Source organism: Tiliqua scincoides, chromosome 1, assembly GCF_035046505.1.
Source record: "Tiliqua scincoides isolate rTilSci1 chromosome 1, rTilSci1.hap2, whole genome shotgun sequence".
Taxonomy (NCBI): Eukaryota; Metazoa; Chordata; class Lepidosauria; order Squamata; family Scincidae; genus Tiliqua; species Tiliqua scincoides.
In genome coordinates this window covers 147,564,251-147,580,816 of record NC_089821.1, presented here as the reverse complement: position 1 = coordinate 147,580,816, position 16,566 = coordinate 147,564,251, and the positions used below count along the sequence as shown (strand labels likewise).

General features: G+C 44.3%; 1 protein-coding gene across 1 annotated transcript in view; it reads left to right on the top strand.

Moving 5' to 3' along the window:
- PLCB1 (phospholipase C beta 1) overlaps positions 1–16,169 on the top strand; it is a 521,389-nt gene extending 505,220 nt beyond the window's left edge. The window contains exon 32 of the mRNA XM_066639109.1: positions 15,948–16,169. Within this exon, the coding sequence (XP_066495206.1) occupies positions 15,948–16,169 (222 nt within the window). The remainder of the gene's footprint in view (positions 1–15,947) is intronic.
- Positions 16,170–16,566: the final 397 nt, after the last annotated feature.

The following is a 16,566-nucleotide window of genomic DNA, read 5'->3' as shown; positions in this document are numbered from 1 at the left end:
CTAATATTTGAAACATTTTGTACAGCTGTTATTTAAACTTTCTTGGCATAGTACAGTCACTAGTTTGAAATAATGAGTCTTTAGGCTATCTGTTAATTGCTGCACTGTAGAAATAATCTGTATTTAATCTCATGCAGTAAAAATTAATATGAAGCAAAGTGAGCAATGAAAACTTATTCAGCCCTTGGAAGAGAAGCAACTGATAACTGGAAGTATATAAATGCAAAATAACATTTTCTACTTCATTGTTTTCCACTATTCCATATTACAGTCACATTTCTACAGGTGTGTTTGTGTGTGTGTGTGTGTGTAGCATGTTACAGGGGGTCAACTGCAATTATTTCTTTTTATATGGATTGAAAATGTTGCAGCTCAAAAATCCTCTCCTTGTTATGACTGACTATTCTATTTGATTAGATGTCTATCACTTCCCTAGTTAATCAGCTATCAGGTTAAGGTGCAAGAACCGTTTCAACTAGTGTCGAGCCAAAACAGGGGAGGGAAGGATTCATATTTTTCATTTTGCAAACACATGCACCTTTTGACATTTTCCCCACCTCTTTGAAAGGAATGCAAAACTCTTTGTAAGAGAATGTGAAAAGAGGACCACCCCAGTGAGGTGACCCAGCCAACTTTCATTCCCAAACTTAGAAGCACACCATTGATGTGTCAGAGCAGCTCCTGAATGAGGGTGCATGTACCCCTTCTGCCCCAACTAAACATGCATAACTGCACACAACCACAGCTGGATCTGGGCAAAAGTCTTGCTGTGCAACACTGATGGTCAGTGAAACCACCAGCACTGTGAGGCAACACAGGGTAGTGTTGACTGGCAGCAAGATTGTGTTTTCCCCTTCCCAATCAGAGAGAGGGGAATGGGAAGGCTTTGTTTGCTCCCAGTGACATTGGCACTTATCCATGTTTGGCTGTGTTGCTACATGGTGCTGGAAAGAGAAGATTTGGTATGGAGAAGCATTGAACCATGTGAACTGTCACCTGCGGTCTGAAGTGACACAGCCTAGGCACAGGTTGTGACCACCATAGTGAGAACTAAGATTAAAGGACTGGTACATATAAGGCAAAATCATGTATTGTCTACTCGTAGCCACTCTTTTTCTAACTGTCAGAAACTCAGGCCTAGTTTTTTTAACAGGTATTTATATACCTGTTAAAAAAAGGTTTAACAGGCCTTTCTTGGTCGTCAGATTTCTCCACAGACTTTAATTCAAGGCGGTTTACAAAGGCAGGCTGTTCTAAATCCCCATAGGGAATTTTACAATTGAAGAAGGTTCTGTCTTTCAAGAGCCACAACATTTCAGATGGATCTTTTATGATCTGGTATCACATTCTGGCCTCCAGTTTCCTCCCAGGCTAACAAGCAGCTCCTTCATCTCTCACTTGAAGGGCAGCCAAAGAGCAGATGGAATAACTCAGCTTGGCTTCTCAGCTGCTTCAAGGTCTCGCCATTCACGGTGCTGGTGGCCTCGAACTGGCGACCTTCGGATGTTATCTTCAGGCAAACGGAGGCTCTACCCTCTAGACCAGACCTCCTGCCCCACCTGCACAATAGCAGTTAGCAGTTTTGCCTGCACAATAGCAACTTAGACTGCAGGTTGGGTCCACAAGCTCCTCTGTAAGAGGGGGGAAAAAGAAAAAGATGGAATAAAATTTTAAAAAAACCCAAAAACATCCATGTAGAAAACCAGCATATATGAGGCTGTGGCGTAAATTGCAGAGGATTCATGTTGTTTTGTATGGAGGAACCATGTGATCTTCCAACAATAGTTTGAAGGAGTGTAACTCTAATATGAGGTTGATCCCCTTCAGTGATAGTGAGTCTTCAGTCCTTCCCCTTCAGTTGACTTCCTGCCCCAAATGTCTCAGATATTGCTAGAAATACTTAACACAGCAAGCTGCACAGCACCATCTGAAGTTTTTAATGCCCTAGCAAGAAAGAGAGATGTAAGCTCAGGAGTACAATTACACCTCGAGACTTCCCCTCAATGTTGCAGACAAGAGGCTTGGCACTATTTCAGGAATACTGGCTATGCCATTTGTTTTGACATTCAGTTCAAGAAAAAAAGCTTCCTGGGAACTACTGTCACCTTTAATCCGCTTGCTGAAAAAAAAATACTCTTGAAAGGCAAAGGAGTTTTGTTTGTATTTGATGGTCAAATGCCTGCTTCCAGGACTGGCAGAATATAAAATGGCTATTCATGAGCAAGAGTCATAAAATCTATAAACTTCCAGTTTCTGTCTTTTAGTAGCAGATTTCTAGCAGCTTGCATTTCTTATGAAGAGGTATAGTCAGGAACAGCAAAAAGCTCCCAAAACAGTTTTGGATAGACCCGTCCCTGGAGCTATTTTTTTCTACCCTGCTTCCACCACTCTTCCCCTTTAAAAAAACAATAAAAACTGCTTCTCACCTCATTATTTTTTTTACTTTCTGCCATCTTAAGTTTTGGTCAAATAAAGTTCCAGATACTTGAGTTCAGTCAGTTGGGTTCAGGTTTGTGCAAAAGCTAATGGTTTATTCTGGTTCATTCTGTTCCAAGGGCAGAATTTGTGGATTTACAATGCAATTCTATGTATGTTTAGTCAGAAGTAAGTCCACTGTTTTCAGTGGAGCTGACTCTCAGGACCTTGTGCATAGGAGTGCAGCTGAAGAGACTAAAGAACAATGGCGAGTAAAGATCTCTTGTTGGCAATAGTGTATGTTTCCTCTAAGCACTATTAGTTTTACTTTGCTTCTTGTATATTGTCTGTGAACCTACAAGAACATAGCCTAGTCTTTGAGAGCCTTTGTGACTACCGATATGCCTTCATGCTCTTCAGTCTTTGTTAAAAGCTTGATATGTGTCAGGAGTGTGCTTTAACGTAGAGTACACTCTTGATAACCCTGTATGTTAGTGACCGTTTTTAAGAATATGTCATGGTGGTTTCTAGTCAATTAAATGAACAGTTTCCACCATCTGTCACTGGATTAGCACAGCACACATCTTGGATGTCTTGGGAGCCTTTCACTGTCAGTGCACCAAGGCTTCCCCTAATTGTTCTGCAAAGCATGTTCGAATGGCACTCCAGCTGCCTGCCTGACTTCTCGATTGAAGCAGTAATACAAAGAGTTCAATTCCTTCTGTGATCATTGGTGAAACATTCTACAGATTCCATACTCTCAGTGCCTAATTATCTCTCAGTGTTTATTTAAAATTGGATTCATACAGCTATTTCTCCCCCCCCCCATTGGACCTTCTACTTCGCTAGCGCTGCACAAAAGCTGTGGGCATAGAGGTAGTCTAAAGGATCAGTAATTGGCCCATCTGAAGGTCCTGGGCCCTCAACAGCTGCCCAGTGATACCTGCCCTTGACACCAGCCTAATATGATCCTATGCACAGTAGATCTGCATGCATAGGGCCAGTCAGGGGCAGACATCCACACAGTTCACACATAATGTAGGTGTGTGGAACTGCACCAGAGGAGTTTCCATGCCAGTGCAAGTGTATGTGAGGAGAGCCTCAGATGGCATATGCCATGTGAGAAGGACTCAAATACAGGCTAGTGAGTACACTGTCTCACCTGATAGTGGAATTCTCTCCTAGTCAGCAAACGTATTCAGAGTTACTCTAGCACTATTTCATCTCCCAAAATTGTAAGAAAAAAACACAGACTTGGTGTTTGAAGGAGTATGGATGATGGATCTTATTTCCAGATATGGTGAATCAAGAAAGTATTGGAGCACAGTAAGAAATGCTATTGGAAAAAATAGTACATTTGAAGTTAGGATTAAGCCTTTTGCTATTTATGTTATACAGAAGATGTGCCTGTTGATTTATGAGACATAAATTTTTACATGATAGTTGCTGGAATGCCTTATGTGAGACTTTAGAAAATAAGTTCCCCTGTAGCAAAATAGCAATATAACTTATTTGAGAAAATGATAATGGTCAAATTAACTGCATTTATTAGTATTAGTATAATACTTATTACTATATAAGTAATATATAGTATTATATTATAAGTATTATATAATACTAATTTATTAGTATTAGTATTAGTACCGGGTAGATGGGACTCGTCAGCCTAGGAAGGCAGCTCATCTAAGAGAAGGAAACTCTGACCTCAAACCTCCACTGCCTTGTGGCTACATCCAGTTGTGGAAAAGGCTTCAGGAGTCAACCTCGAGGCAAAATCAGGAGCCGGAGTCCCTTAGGCAGTTCATGGCTGAACACAGTCACGTTCTGGCAACTCCTGCGACGCCGCTGGAACCAACTGTATTGGCTTCTGCCTTTCCACTGGACCATTCCAGCGACGTGGAGAAGGGGGGATTTGCTGCATGGGTAACAGCCTATCCTCCATACCTTCTTTACCCAGGCTTCGCGCACTGGAGAGGACACTCCAACTTCGCCATACGGCGTTGGCACAACTCGGGAAGCAGCAGTTTACCGGTTATAAGTCTTTGCTCGATTGGCGTAGAGCATGACGCCAGGGGCTGCTTCCGACGGTGGGAGAGATCATTGCATCTCATTGTGCAGCTACCGCCCGCCTTAAGCTGGGCAGTCCCCAGCCAGTAAGGTGTTGCCTCACCACGGTCCGTTAACCTCATGGGGTGCGTGGGGTTTAGGGTGAAAACCGAAAAGCGGATCGACAACTCTGCACCATGCAACAGAAAACAGAAAACTACTGCCCTAAAGCTGGGCACCTGGAACGTTAGGACAATGACACCTGGCTTCTCTGATGACCTGCAAGAAATAGATGACGCACGCAAAACAGCTGTCATCGACATGGAGCTGAGCAGACTGCAGATGGACATTGTCGCCCTTCAAGAGACTAGGCTGCCAGATTCCGGATCTGTCAAGGAGAGAAATTTCTCATTTTTCTGGCAGGGAAAACCACCAAACGAAACCAGGGAACATGGCGTTGGCTTTGCGGTCAGAAATACCCTGCTGAAATCCATCATCCCACCTACTGTGGGAAGTGAAAGAATTTTGTCCCTGCAGCTCCAGTCATCAGCAGGACCTGTCACTCTCATCAGTGCTTATGCACTGACTCTGTCGTCTCCAGCAGAAGCCAAAGACAAATTCTATGATGACCTGGCCACCACTGTCAAGAAAATCCCTGTAAAAGAGCCATTGTTCATCCTTGGCGATTTCAATGCTAGAGTTGGTGCTGATAACAGTTCATGGCCCACTTGCTTAGGTCAGTTTGGCACTGGGAGGATGAATGAAAATGGCCAACGCCTGCTAGAGTTTTGCTGTCATCACGGTCTCTGTGTCAGCAACACGTTCTTCAACACAAAGCCCCAACATAGAGTCTTTTGGAGACATCCAAGATCAAAGCACTGGCACCAGCTTGACCTGATCCTCACCAGACGCTCCAGCCTTCCCAGCATCAAGATCACACGCAGTTATCATGGTGCTGCCTGCGACACTGACCACTCCCTGATGTGCAGCAGAGTGAAACTGCAAACAAGGGACTGTATCACACGAAAAACGAAGGAAGACCTCGCATTGATACCAGCAAGACCTGGGATCAGAGAAAAGTGGAGGAATTTGCACAAGCGCTTGAGGAATCTCTTCCAGGCCCGGCCGACGCAAACGCATCCAACAGATGGGAACATTTCAAGAATACTGTTTACAACACCGCCTTGTCCATATTCAGCAAGAGGACCAACAAGGCGGCAGACTGGTTTGAAGCCCACTCTGAGGAGTTGACACCAGTCATTGAGGAAAAGAGGAGAGCTCAAGCAGCATACAAGGCCTGTCCCAGTGAGCGCAACCTGCAGGTCCTCCGAACTGTTCGCAGCAAAGTCCAACAGACTGCCAGGAGATGTGCTAACGACTACTGGCTCCAGCTCTGTTCCGAGATACAGATAGCAGCTGACATGGGCAACATCAAGGGGATGTATGACGGTATCAAGCAGGCCCTAGGTCCAACACAGAGGAAAATTGCCCCTCTGAAGTCTGCCACAGGTGAGGTCATCCAGGATCGGGCACAGCAGATGGAACGCTGGGTGCAGCACTACTCTGAGCTATATTCCAGAGAAAATGTAGTCACCGAAGAAGCACTGAACAACATTGAGTGCCTGCCTGTGCTGGAAGAGCTTGACAGTGAACCAACCCTAGAAGAACTTCACGTGGCCCTGGACTCCCTTGCCTTTGGCAAGGCACCTGGAAAAGACAGCATCCCTGCTGAAGTCCTAAAATGCTGCAAAGAGATCATCGTCACTGAGCTGCATGAAATCCTCTGTCTCTGCTGGAGAGAAGGTGGAGTACCTCAAGACATGAGGGATGCAAACATCATCACGCTGTACAAGAACAAAGGTGACAGGGGTGACTGCAACAACTACCGCGGCATCTCTCTCCTTAGCGTTGTAGGAAAGCTGTTTGCCCAAGTTGCACTAAAGAGGCTCCAGGTACTTGCAGAGAGCGTCTATCCAGAATCGCAGTGTGGATTCCGAGCCAACAGGTCCACCACTGATATGGTATTCTCCCTTAGACAACTGCAGGAGAAATGCAGGGAACAACGACAGCCACTCTTTATAGCCTTCATAGATCTCACAAAGGCTTTCGACCTGGTCAGCAGAGACGGCCTCTTCAAGATTCTCCCCAAGATCGGATGTCCACCCAGGCTCCTCAGCATCATCAGATCTTTCCACAAGGACATGAAGGGCACTGTTGTCTTCGATGGCTCCACATCAGACCCTTTTGACATCCGAAGCGGAGTGAAGCAGGGCTGTGTTCTTGCACCAACCTTGTTTGGGATTTTCTTCGCTGTCCTGCTGAAGCAGGCCTTTGGAACTGCAACAGAAGGCATCTATCTCCGGACCAGATCAGACGGAAAGCTCTTCAACCTCTCCAGACTGAGAGCAAAATCCAAAGTCCAGCTGAAATGTCTGCGTGACTTCCTCTTTGCCGACGATGCAGCTGTCACTACCCACTCTGCCAAAGATCTCCAGCAGCTCATGGATCGTTTTAGCAAGGCCTGCCAAGATTTTGGACTGACAATCAACCTGAAGAAAACACAGGTCATGGTTCAGGATGTGGACTCACCTCCCTGCATTACAATCTCTGAGCATGAACTGGAGGTTGTCCATGACTTTGGGTACCTTGAGATCTCCGACACTCTTTCTCTCGATACCGAGCTAAACAAGCGCATCGGTAAAGCAGCTACCACGTTTTCCAGACTCACAAAGAGAGTCTGGTCCAACAAGAAGCTGACGGAACATACCAAGATCCAGGTCTACAGAGCTTGCGTCCTGAGTACACTTCTGTACTGCAGCGAGTCATGGACTCTTCGCTCACAACAGGAGAGGAAACTGAGCGCTTTCTACATGCGCTGCCTCCGATGCATCCTCGGCATCACCTGGCAGGACAAAGTTCCAAACAACACAGTCCTGGAACGTGCTGGAATCCCTAGCATGTATTCACTGCTGAAACAGAGACGCCTGCGTTGGCTTGGTCATGTCGTGAGAATGGATGATGGCCGGATCCCAAAGGATCTCCTCTATGGAGAACTCGTGCAAGGAAAGCGCCCTACAGGTAGACCACAGCTGTGATACAAGGACATCTGCAAGAGGGATCTGAAGGCCTTAGGGATGGACCTCAACAAGTGGGAAACCCTGGCCTCTGAGCGGCCCGCTTGGAGGCAGGCTGTGCAGCATGGCCTTTCCCAGTTTGAAGAGACACTTTGCCAACAGTCTGAGGCTAAGAGGCAAAGAAGGAAGGCCCATAGCCAGGGAGACAGACCAGGGACAGACTGCACTTGCTCCCGGTGTGGAAGGGATTGTCACTCCCGGATTGGCCTTTTCAGCCACACTAGACACTGTGCCAGAACCACCTTTCAGAGCGCGATACCATAGTCTTTCGAGACTGAAGGTTGCCAATATACATACAATTAGTATTTGAACAAATAAACATCATTATAATTTTGTATAATAACTGGGAGCTACTGATTACTGGGAAAGCAAGGTGCATGTTTCAGTAGTAATGTACGAGGGTTACCCAGAAAGTAATGCACCACATTTTTTTCTCAGCCTACAGTAATGGTACGAATGCGAAACTTTAGATATACATTATTTGAATTTTCAGGAGTGCGCACACAAACGTTTGGTTTCTTCAGACAGATAGCGTAGCTGCAGCAGTGTTTCGAAATGGCGTCTGTAAGTGATGTACGTTACAAGCAGCATGTCATCACTGAATTTCTCACTGCGGAGAAAGAAACTGTTGGGAACATTCACAAACGTTTGTGTACAGTTTATGGAGAATCTGCAGTCGACAGAAGTAATAATAATAATAATAACAGGTATTTATATACCGCCTTTCTTGGTCTTTATTCAAGACTTTATTCAAGGCAGTTTACATAGGCAGGCTTTATTAAATCCCTTATTAAATAGGGATTTTTACAATTTCAAAGAAGGTTCTTTCTTTCAAGAACGACTACATTCAAGGTGTTTCATTCCGATCTGGCTTCACATTCTGGCCTCCATCCTCCCACGCTCAGAGCAGATGGAATTGCTCGGCTTCAGCTTGTCAGTTGCTCCAAGGTCGCACGGTGCCAGTGGCCTTGAATTGGCGACCTTGTGGATGTTATCTTCAGGCAGACGGAGGCTCTACCCTCTAGACCAGACCTCCTGCCTAAGTACGGTTAGTCGCTGGGCACAGAGGGTGAGGCCATTAGAAGGCGGTTCAGCAGAGCTCCAAGATTTGCAGCGTTCGGGGCGGCCATCCACGGCTGTCACACCTGACAAGACGCAGCTTGCTGATGTGCTCATTCGCGAGGACCGACGCATAACGACTAGGCAGTTGGCGCTGAAGCTGTCAATCAGCAAAGGAAGTATGGATGCAATCATCCGTGCTCTTGATTACTCAAAAGTGTGTGCACGATGGGTTCCGCGCTGTCTTATGGTGGACCACAAATCTCTCAGAAAAAACATTTCTTCTGAGTTGCTGAAACGTATTGAAGATGAGGGGGAAGCGTTCTTGTCCAGGATTGTGAGAGGTGATGAAACCTGGGTTCACCATTTTGAGCCCGAAACAAAATGACAGTCGATGGAATGGCATCATCCTCAATCTCCACAGAAGAAAAAATTCAAAGCAACAGCTTCTGCCGGTAAGGTCATGATCACTGTGTTTTGGGACTGTGAGGGGGTCATACTCATTGATGTGATGCCAAGAGGCAGCACCATTAATTCTGAAGCTTACGTGAAGACATTAACCAAACTCAAGAAGCGCTTCCAGCGACTTCGGCGCCATAACAACCCAGGTGAATGTTTGATTCAACATGATAACGCTCGGCCTCACACAAGTTTGAGGACTTCGGAACACATCACTAAACAGGGTTGGACTGTGTTACCCCATCCACCCTACAGCCCTGACCTAGCTCCCTCAGACTTCCTCTTGTTTGGGCCATTAAAGGATGCCATTCGCAGAAGACATTTTGAGGCTGACGAAGAGGTGATTCGCACAGTGCAGAAATGGCTTCGTGACCAGAACAAGGAGTGGTACCGACAGGGCATACATGCCCTTGTGTCTCGCTGGAGGAAGACCATAGAACTGGACGGAGATTACATGGAAAAATAGGGAGTGTAGAAGAAACATCATTCTTTCTTGTGTGTAAGTTTCATTGTGTTCAATAAATAATTGTTGAAGAAAAAAAATGTGGTGCATTACTTTCTGGGCAACCCTCATATTAAAAGTATTTTATATTGCCTTTCTCCATGATCAAGGGGACTTAAGGCAGCTCACAAAGTCCAACAAAACAGCTGAACAGTAAAATCCAAAATTCTTATTTCTTAAGGAGGTAGTAGTTTCATGCTCTGCTTTGCTTTTTCTGCAAACTAATCATTTCAATTTGATAGCATTATTTTTTTAAATTATGTGTTGATGGTGGTACATTTACATAAAAGTATGAAATCTGTGGATTTAAGTTTAAGACAATCTTGGAAATTGTAGTTTCAGGTGTAGGGCAAATATTACAAGTTGATTGTTAAGATCCCTCATTTTGTTGCTGCTCATCATTGATGTGCTTTTACTGCCTTTCATTACCAAAACCAGAAAAACTGTGGGGAATAGAGCGATATTATAGTTTTTTGTAACCCAATAGCACTGCACTTTCAATTCAGTGTAATCCTAAAAGGATGTGGTTTTTAATTTGTTGTGTGTTCTGTTTTGTTGCATTAATGGAGCTTTCACAATTATCATGTACATTCTGCTGGGTTTTCATAACAGCCAGTATACTGTCAGAAAAAAGACAAGCTGTGCCATTGAGATGATGCTCCCTTGTTCCTCCATTAGTTATACAGCAGACGTTTTATTCTTTCACGCTGAGGTGGAAGCCTGAGCTGTGGTAACATGCCTGATTCTCATTACAGTTGCTGTCTGTCACTTCATCCCTGAACTCTGCTCTTTGATTTCAGCGTCTTTCAATATTTTTTCTGCATTTCAAAATGGTCTTTTGTTCTGTTCCGTTGGCAAATCAGTTAAAGAAACCAAGGCTGTGGGGAATTAAAAGCTGTGCAAGGAAGCGTTGCTTACTCTGGACATCACATAGTATTCAACAAGGAACCATGTGCCCGACTTTGGTTGGGATCATCGCAGGGATGAAAACCTGCAGTGCTTCCAGTAGGATAAATTAGTTTAACACTGTAGCACATGAGGGCCTCAAGAAGATTTGCTACCACACCATTCTGCAATGAGTTCTAGTAGTGGAGGGCAATCCTGCGGAAGTTAAACACTTTAATAAAGGCCTTTTGGTTCTAATAGGAGACATAAAAGAGCTTTAACTGTTCTGCTGAAATCAGAACTTAAAAGGGCAACTTAAAAGGGCATGACGTTGGTTAGATCATGTCTGCTTTTTTCCCTCTATAAGGAAATATGGAATTGTGTCAGCCAGAATTGAACTGGGAGAAAAATTGGGGGGGGGGGTGTATATGACCAAGTAAGCTACTCCAGTTTAAGATTATGGTATGCTTACCATAGGCTAGCTTACTCCTGTAGTAGGCTGCAGTTGCCTCCTAACATTTCACTTGTTTCGACTGCATTAGATCTGCCTTCTTAAAGATAGGACTTCCAACCATTGATCTTATCACAGCAGTCAAGAATTAAACAGGATATTTGTGCATGCTCATAGCCAAGCATGAAATAGAATTATTCCACATCCCAAAGTGTTGTCATTAATAATACTTACTAGTGGTGAATGGTCAGTTGAGATTAGATCCAGGCCATTTCCTTGGCAAGAGACAGACTTCCTTCTGTTTTTTTTGGGATCTTTACATTTTACCTTTAATGACACGGAGATTTATATCTGTTTTCAGAAAGGCATGTGTTTTGCCCCACCCCCACCCACTATATTTTCACTGGGAGGGGTCTCAGAATGGCAGCACAGCATCCCTGTCTAGGGGATTAATTCATTACTCTATGAATCGGAAAATATAGCTTCTGAAGGAACCCTGAGGGAGCATCAGTGTCTCACCTGAGGAGCATCAACTTTTATGTGCTTGAAGGTGCATCCTCCTTTGTGACTAATATGTTGGATTAACCCCTGCAGAACAGTCAGATGAAATAATGGCCTCTACCAGGCCTCCTACACCAAAACAGAGAGGTTTAATAAGAACGACTATAATAACCAGCTTTCCTCTTGTGGATTCTACTATATTGGAGAGGAAGCTTCAGAACAAGCATGAACAGAACATGCTTTTTATTGGCAGAACAAGCATGTACAACCATAGTCGGTCCCTTTCACCAATACAGGTGGGGCCTTGGTATCCATGAGGGATTCGTTCTCAGACCCCTTACTGATACCAAAAATTGTGGATAATCAAATCCACAATTTTCTGCCCCTTTCTCCCTCCAGAGTGCTTTCTGAAACCCGCAGAGGCAGCGCGCAACTGTCCACTGCCTCTGCAGGTTTCAGAATGTCCCAGAGAGAAGAAAAATGCCACTTCCGGTTTCCCAAGGGGGGCTTCCTTGGGCCTTAGAATGCCTAAGGGTGCAATCCTAACCCACTTTCCAGCACTGGCATAGCTGTCCCAGTGGGACATGTGCTGCATCCTGCAGTTGGGTGTCACTCATGGAGGCCTCCTCAAAGTAAGGGAATGTTCTCTTACCTCAGAGCTGCATTGCCCTTATGTCAGTGCTGGAAAGTGGGTTAGGATTGTGACCTAATATGGTGGAAAAATCCTCTGGAACTAGGAAGTGGGTTTTTGTTTTGTTTTTTGCCTCTCCAGGCCATTCTGAAGCCCGCAGGCTAATGCACGCTGCCTCTGCGGGCTTCAAAAAGCCTTCCGGAGGGGACTGGAGCACAGCTTCGGTCCCCTTCAGAGGACTCAGGAGCCAAGTCTGGCTCAATGCTGGTTTGAGGGACCCACTTTGAGCCAGATCTGTGGATGAAAAATGCATGGATAAACAGGCTCCACCTGAAGTAGATATCGTATCTCCTGAAGCAGATATTGAACCCATTAGTTGTACTGATGAAAACAGTGTGGCCTGTTTCCATGGTTGTCATCAAAGGGAAATGCTAACATCCTTTTATCAAACTGAGAGAGAAAGTTAAGATGTAGACCTGGGGCATGCTGGTGGAGGGAGTCCATCAGTAAAAAATGTCCTTATTTGACTTCATAGCTCTTTTTAATTTTTCACAGAATGTTCCAGTCTTTTTTGCAAGTCCCACTTTGCCCTTGAATTACTTTTTTTCAGGTGCCACCTTTGGAAGCGTCACCATTTCCATTAGAGATGGTAGCTGCACATAGGACTGAGCGGGTTGCCGCACAGTTATGAATTTGCTTTGAACCTGCCTTGTCCAAACTCTCTTTTGAAGGACCAGGCAGCTGAGCAGCCATCTTTCCTGCTGGTGTATCACTGACCCAACAATTTCTGCTTCCAATGGGATTGCTCCAGGGAAGGCAATGCTGCATGGTCATTATGGCAGTGGGAGCCCAAGTACTGACTGCCATTCATTGAAATACTGGTACCTTCAAAGAAGAGCACTGATTTTTCACATGCAGTCCGTAGCAGTCAGTGAACCCAATTTAGGCAGTCAGGTTTCTATTGTCATTATTCATCTGGCATATTTAAAGAAAGAAATAATAGAGGAACCAATGATCCGACTTAATATGAAGCAGCTTCATGTGTTCTCCCAGCTCCCCTGTGTTGTGTTTGCTTTTAATTCCAGTTTTCAAGCTAAAGTCAGATAGGTTTAATTTTCATTAAGGTGTAACAGATTAAAATGAGAAGGTCTCTGTGTCTGCTGCAGGAAAGAGGAGTTGAACTTCAGCACTGAGAGGGTAGATATTTTGTTAAACGATTTGTGAAATGTAGTACAATTCACTAATAACGAGGGCAGGCAGAACACAATTTTTTTCCCCAGTAGGATTTTGTTTGTGGAAGCATAACACTTGTTGGGCAGTCAACAGTTTGCAGATGATGGTGGGAGACAGTGATATAAAGAACATAATTAGCGTTTCTAAGCCTTGAAGTTGTTTGAGTGGTGCTGAATATATAAATAAAAAATATTCTAAATTAGAAGTAATCTGTCCTCTCTTTCCCTCTGAGGACTTTTCAATTCTTTTTCTCAACCCAATCCTTTCTAAATTTTCCTTTCTGGCCATTTTCCTTCCTTGAATGATATTAGTTTGGCAATCTTATGCTGAGCTTGACTGCTCATGTTTTTTGTTGGTCATACATATGCACCTGTTTCCCACCTTTGTTCTCTCACTCATTTTATTTCATTCACTTGTGTGTTTTTGCCATGCGTGCTCTCTCTCTCCCCTCCCTCCTTGATCAACATTTGGTGGGCCACTGTGAAATACAGGAGGCTGGACTAGATGGGCCTATGGCCTGATCCAGTGGAGCTGTTCTTATTTTCTTATGTTCTTAACATGATTTACAGGCATATTATAATGGCTTTCTGTCTCTGGGCTTGTCTGGGATGTATGAAAATAGATCCTGTTTCATCACAGGCAGAAGTCCCTTTCCTGAACTTCTCCAACCTCTTTCCCCTCAGTATGTCAGGCATGCAGAACAGAGAGGTCAGGGTTTGTGGTCTCACCCAGTTTCTCTTCGTCTTCATCCCATGGCAGCCCCTGGGGTCCCTGCAAACTGGTAGATTCCTAAGCCACATTCATTGCTGGGCTTTCAAACCCTGTGTGGTATGTCACATGTGCCTTATTGTTCCTCTCAGTGGAAAATCTGGATCCATTGTCTTGGTGATGAAGTCACCCATGTGACAGATCTCTCAATATGCAAGATTTTTTGTGGTTGCCACTTCTCACTTGCATGCATGTATTCTCCAGCTTCATTCAAAGTGGGGCCCTCACAACCTGGAAGGCTGTAATCTTAGGCACATAGGTATATATACACATTGTTCAAGCTTTATCACTCTCATGAATGCATGTGTGTATATGAATTTCATGTGTGTTAACTAGCATATGTGTTAACTAGCACTTCAGGTAGTGTTTTTTTTACTCTGTTCTCTGCTGAAATCTTTTCTGCTGACAGCCCCAGCTGTTCCTAAGCCTTCTGGGTCAACAAGTGAAATGTTTGTGGACATTCCATAACTCTGCAGCAGCTAAGGCAGTGGCCTGGGATGTGTTAATTTCAGTCATGTGAAGGCAAAGCTCTTACAACTTATTATTATTAACAGTATTTAACTACCGCTTTTCAACTAAAAGTTCACAAAGCGGTTTACAGAGAAAAATCAAATAACTAATGGCTCCCTGTCCCAAAAGGGCTCACAATCTAAAAAGATGCAAAGGAATACCAGCAGACAGCCACTAGAACAGACAGTGCTGGGGTGAGGTGGGCCAGTTACTCTCCCCCTGCTAAAAAGAGGAGCACTCACTTTAAAAAGTGCCTCTTACCCAATTAGCAGGGCCTGTGCTTACACTGTGCTTACACTGTGGCCTATGCTTAGATTTTTTTTTTTCTTCCATCATTGTCATCTGATTTGGGAGTAAATAATCAAAAATACTTTCTCTGCAAATTTACATAGTCTCTTTTGTTTTAATTACTTAACTCATTTGTGTCCCTATGACTACAGTAAGCATCCTGAAAGACTATGCAAAGCTGGCTTTTATTTCGCAAATAGGCAATACAGATATTTCTACCTAGTTACTGTTCACAGATTTACGTAAGTCAGATCGGCAAGCTGTAATCTTGTTAATTGGGAGGTTATCCAGCTAAAGCTTTAATTGATTGATCAGTGGGAAATTATATTGGCAAGACTAAGAGCAAATAGCAGATGTTTGTTGTTTTCAGGCTATTTCAGTTCCGTTGTCTAACTTGCAACAGAAAATGAATATGAAATATGGCCTTGCTTCCTTACAGTGAGCTTGTGTTCAAGTTTCTTTAACGAGCTCCTCTATCAATACTTACTTAAATTTTGTTGATCATTTCAAAGGTAATGGGCAGCCCAATCTGATCCAGGCTGCCTATCCCACAGTACAGTGTCACTGAAACGGTCACCTCTGTATTCTGCAGGGCCAGGGCAACAGCCTTACCATCAGGGTAAGGGAACAGCCCCTATGGGGCTACACAGATCTGCATCAGGTCCATAACTGTGGTTTCCAGACTTTTTAGAGTTCTCTGAGGCTCCTGATGGGGTTGGAATCTGTGGTTCCATTTTTCCAGAAGCACAGTTTAAAACTTCAGGAAAGCCTCAGGAAGCTTTCCTGGCGCAACCTGTGGTCGTGTGAAGCTCCGTGAGCCTCAGATGAGTGGGGGAGCAGATTTGTGCACGGTGGGGGGGGCACCATCTCGGACCTTTGCCCTGGGGTGCGAGGCTGGGTAGGTCTGCCACTAATAGGCTTGATCCCTGAGAGTCACCATAATGTCATTAAATATCTGTACAGTAAATAATGAGGATTGGTTCTCAATTTGCCATTGCCTGAAGGAAACAAGTGGTCAATCATTGTATATCTTGTTATTTATGACAGTATTGGTGTCCTTTCCAGTTACAGGCAGAACTTGATCAAGAATACCAAGACAAATTCAAAAGACTCCCATTGGAAATTCTGGAATTTGTACAAGAAGCAATGAAAGGCAAAATTAGTGAAGACGGAGACCACGGCTCTACGCCTTCTCTGGCGTCTGATAGTAGGAAACCGAACCATAAACCACTACAAAATGATGAGCCAGAAGATAATCCAGGAAAAGTGTTTGATACACCCCTCTAACAAGCCGTGCCAGGCTACATACCAAAATTGCTATGGCACAGCAAATCAGTACCTTGTTCCCCATACTCTCCTCTTAGGAATGGTTATTCAGCAGCTTCAGATACGGAAGACATCTGTAAGGGCAAGTGTGCATTTCTAGAAGACACTGGGGAGGATTTTATGTGTTGTCTGTAGGCCTTCTTTGTTTTCTTAGCTTGCTAAAAGCTCAGTGCAGTCATAAAGGGTTAATTTAACAGGCCAGTGCTGCTCTCTCTTTGGCCATTCTCACCTGGGCAGTATCCAAGCCATGTGTACTGCCTGGAGTTTTCTGTGGGGACCAGTGTGTTTTGCAAAAGTAAATGTGCATAGATCTCCCTGTGAAGCAGCATTCAAAATCTTACAAATGCATTCTCATAAT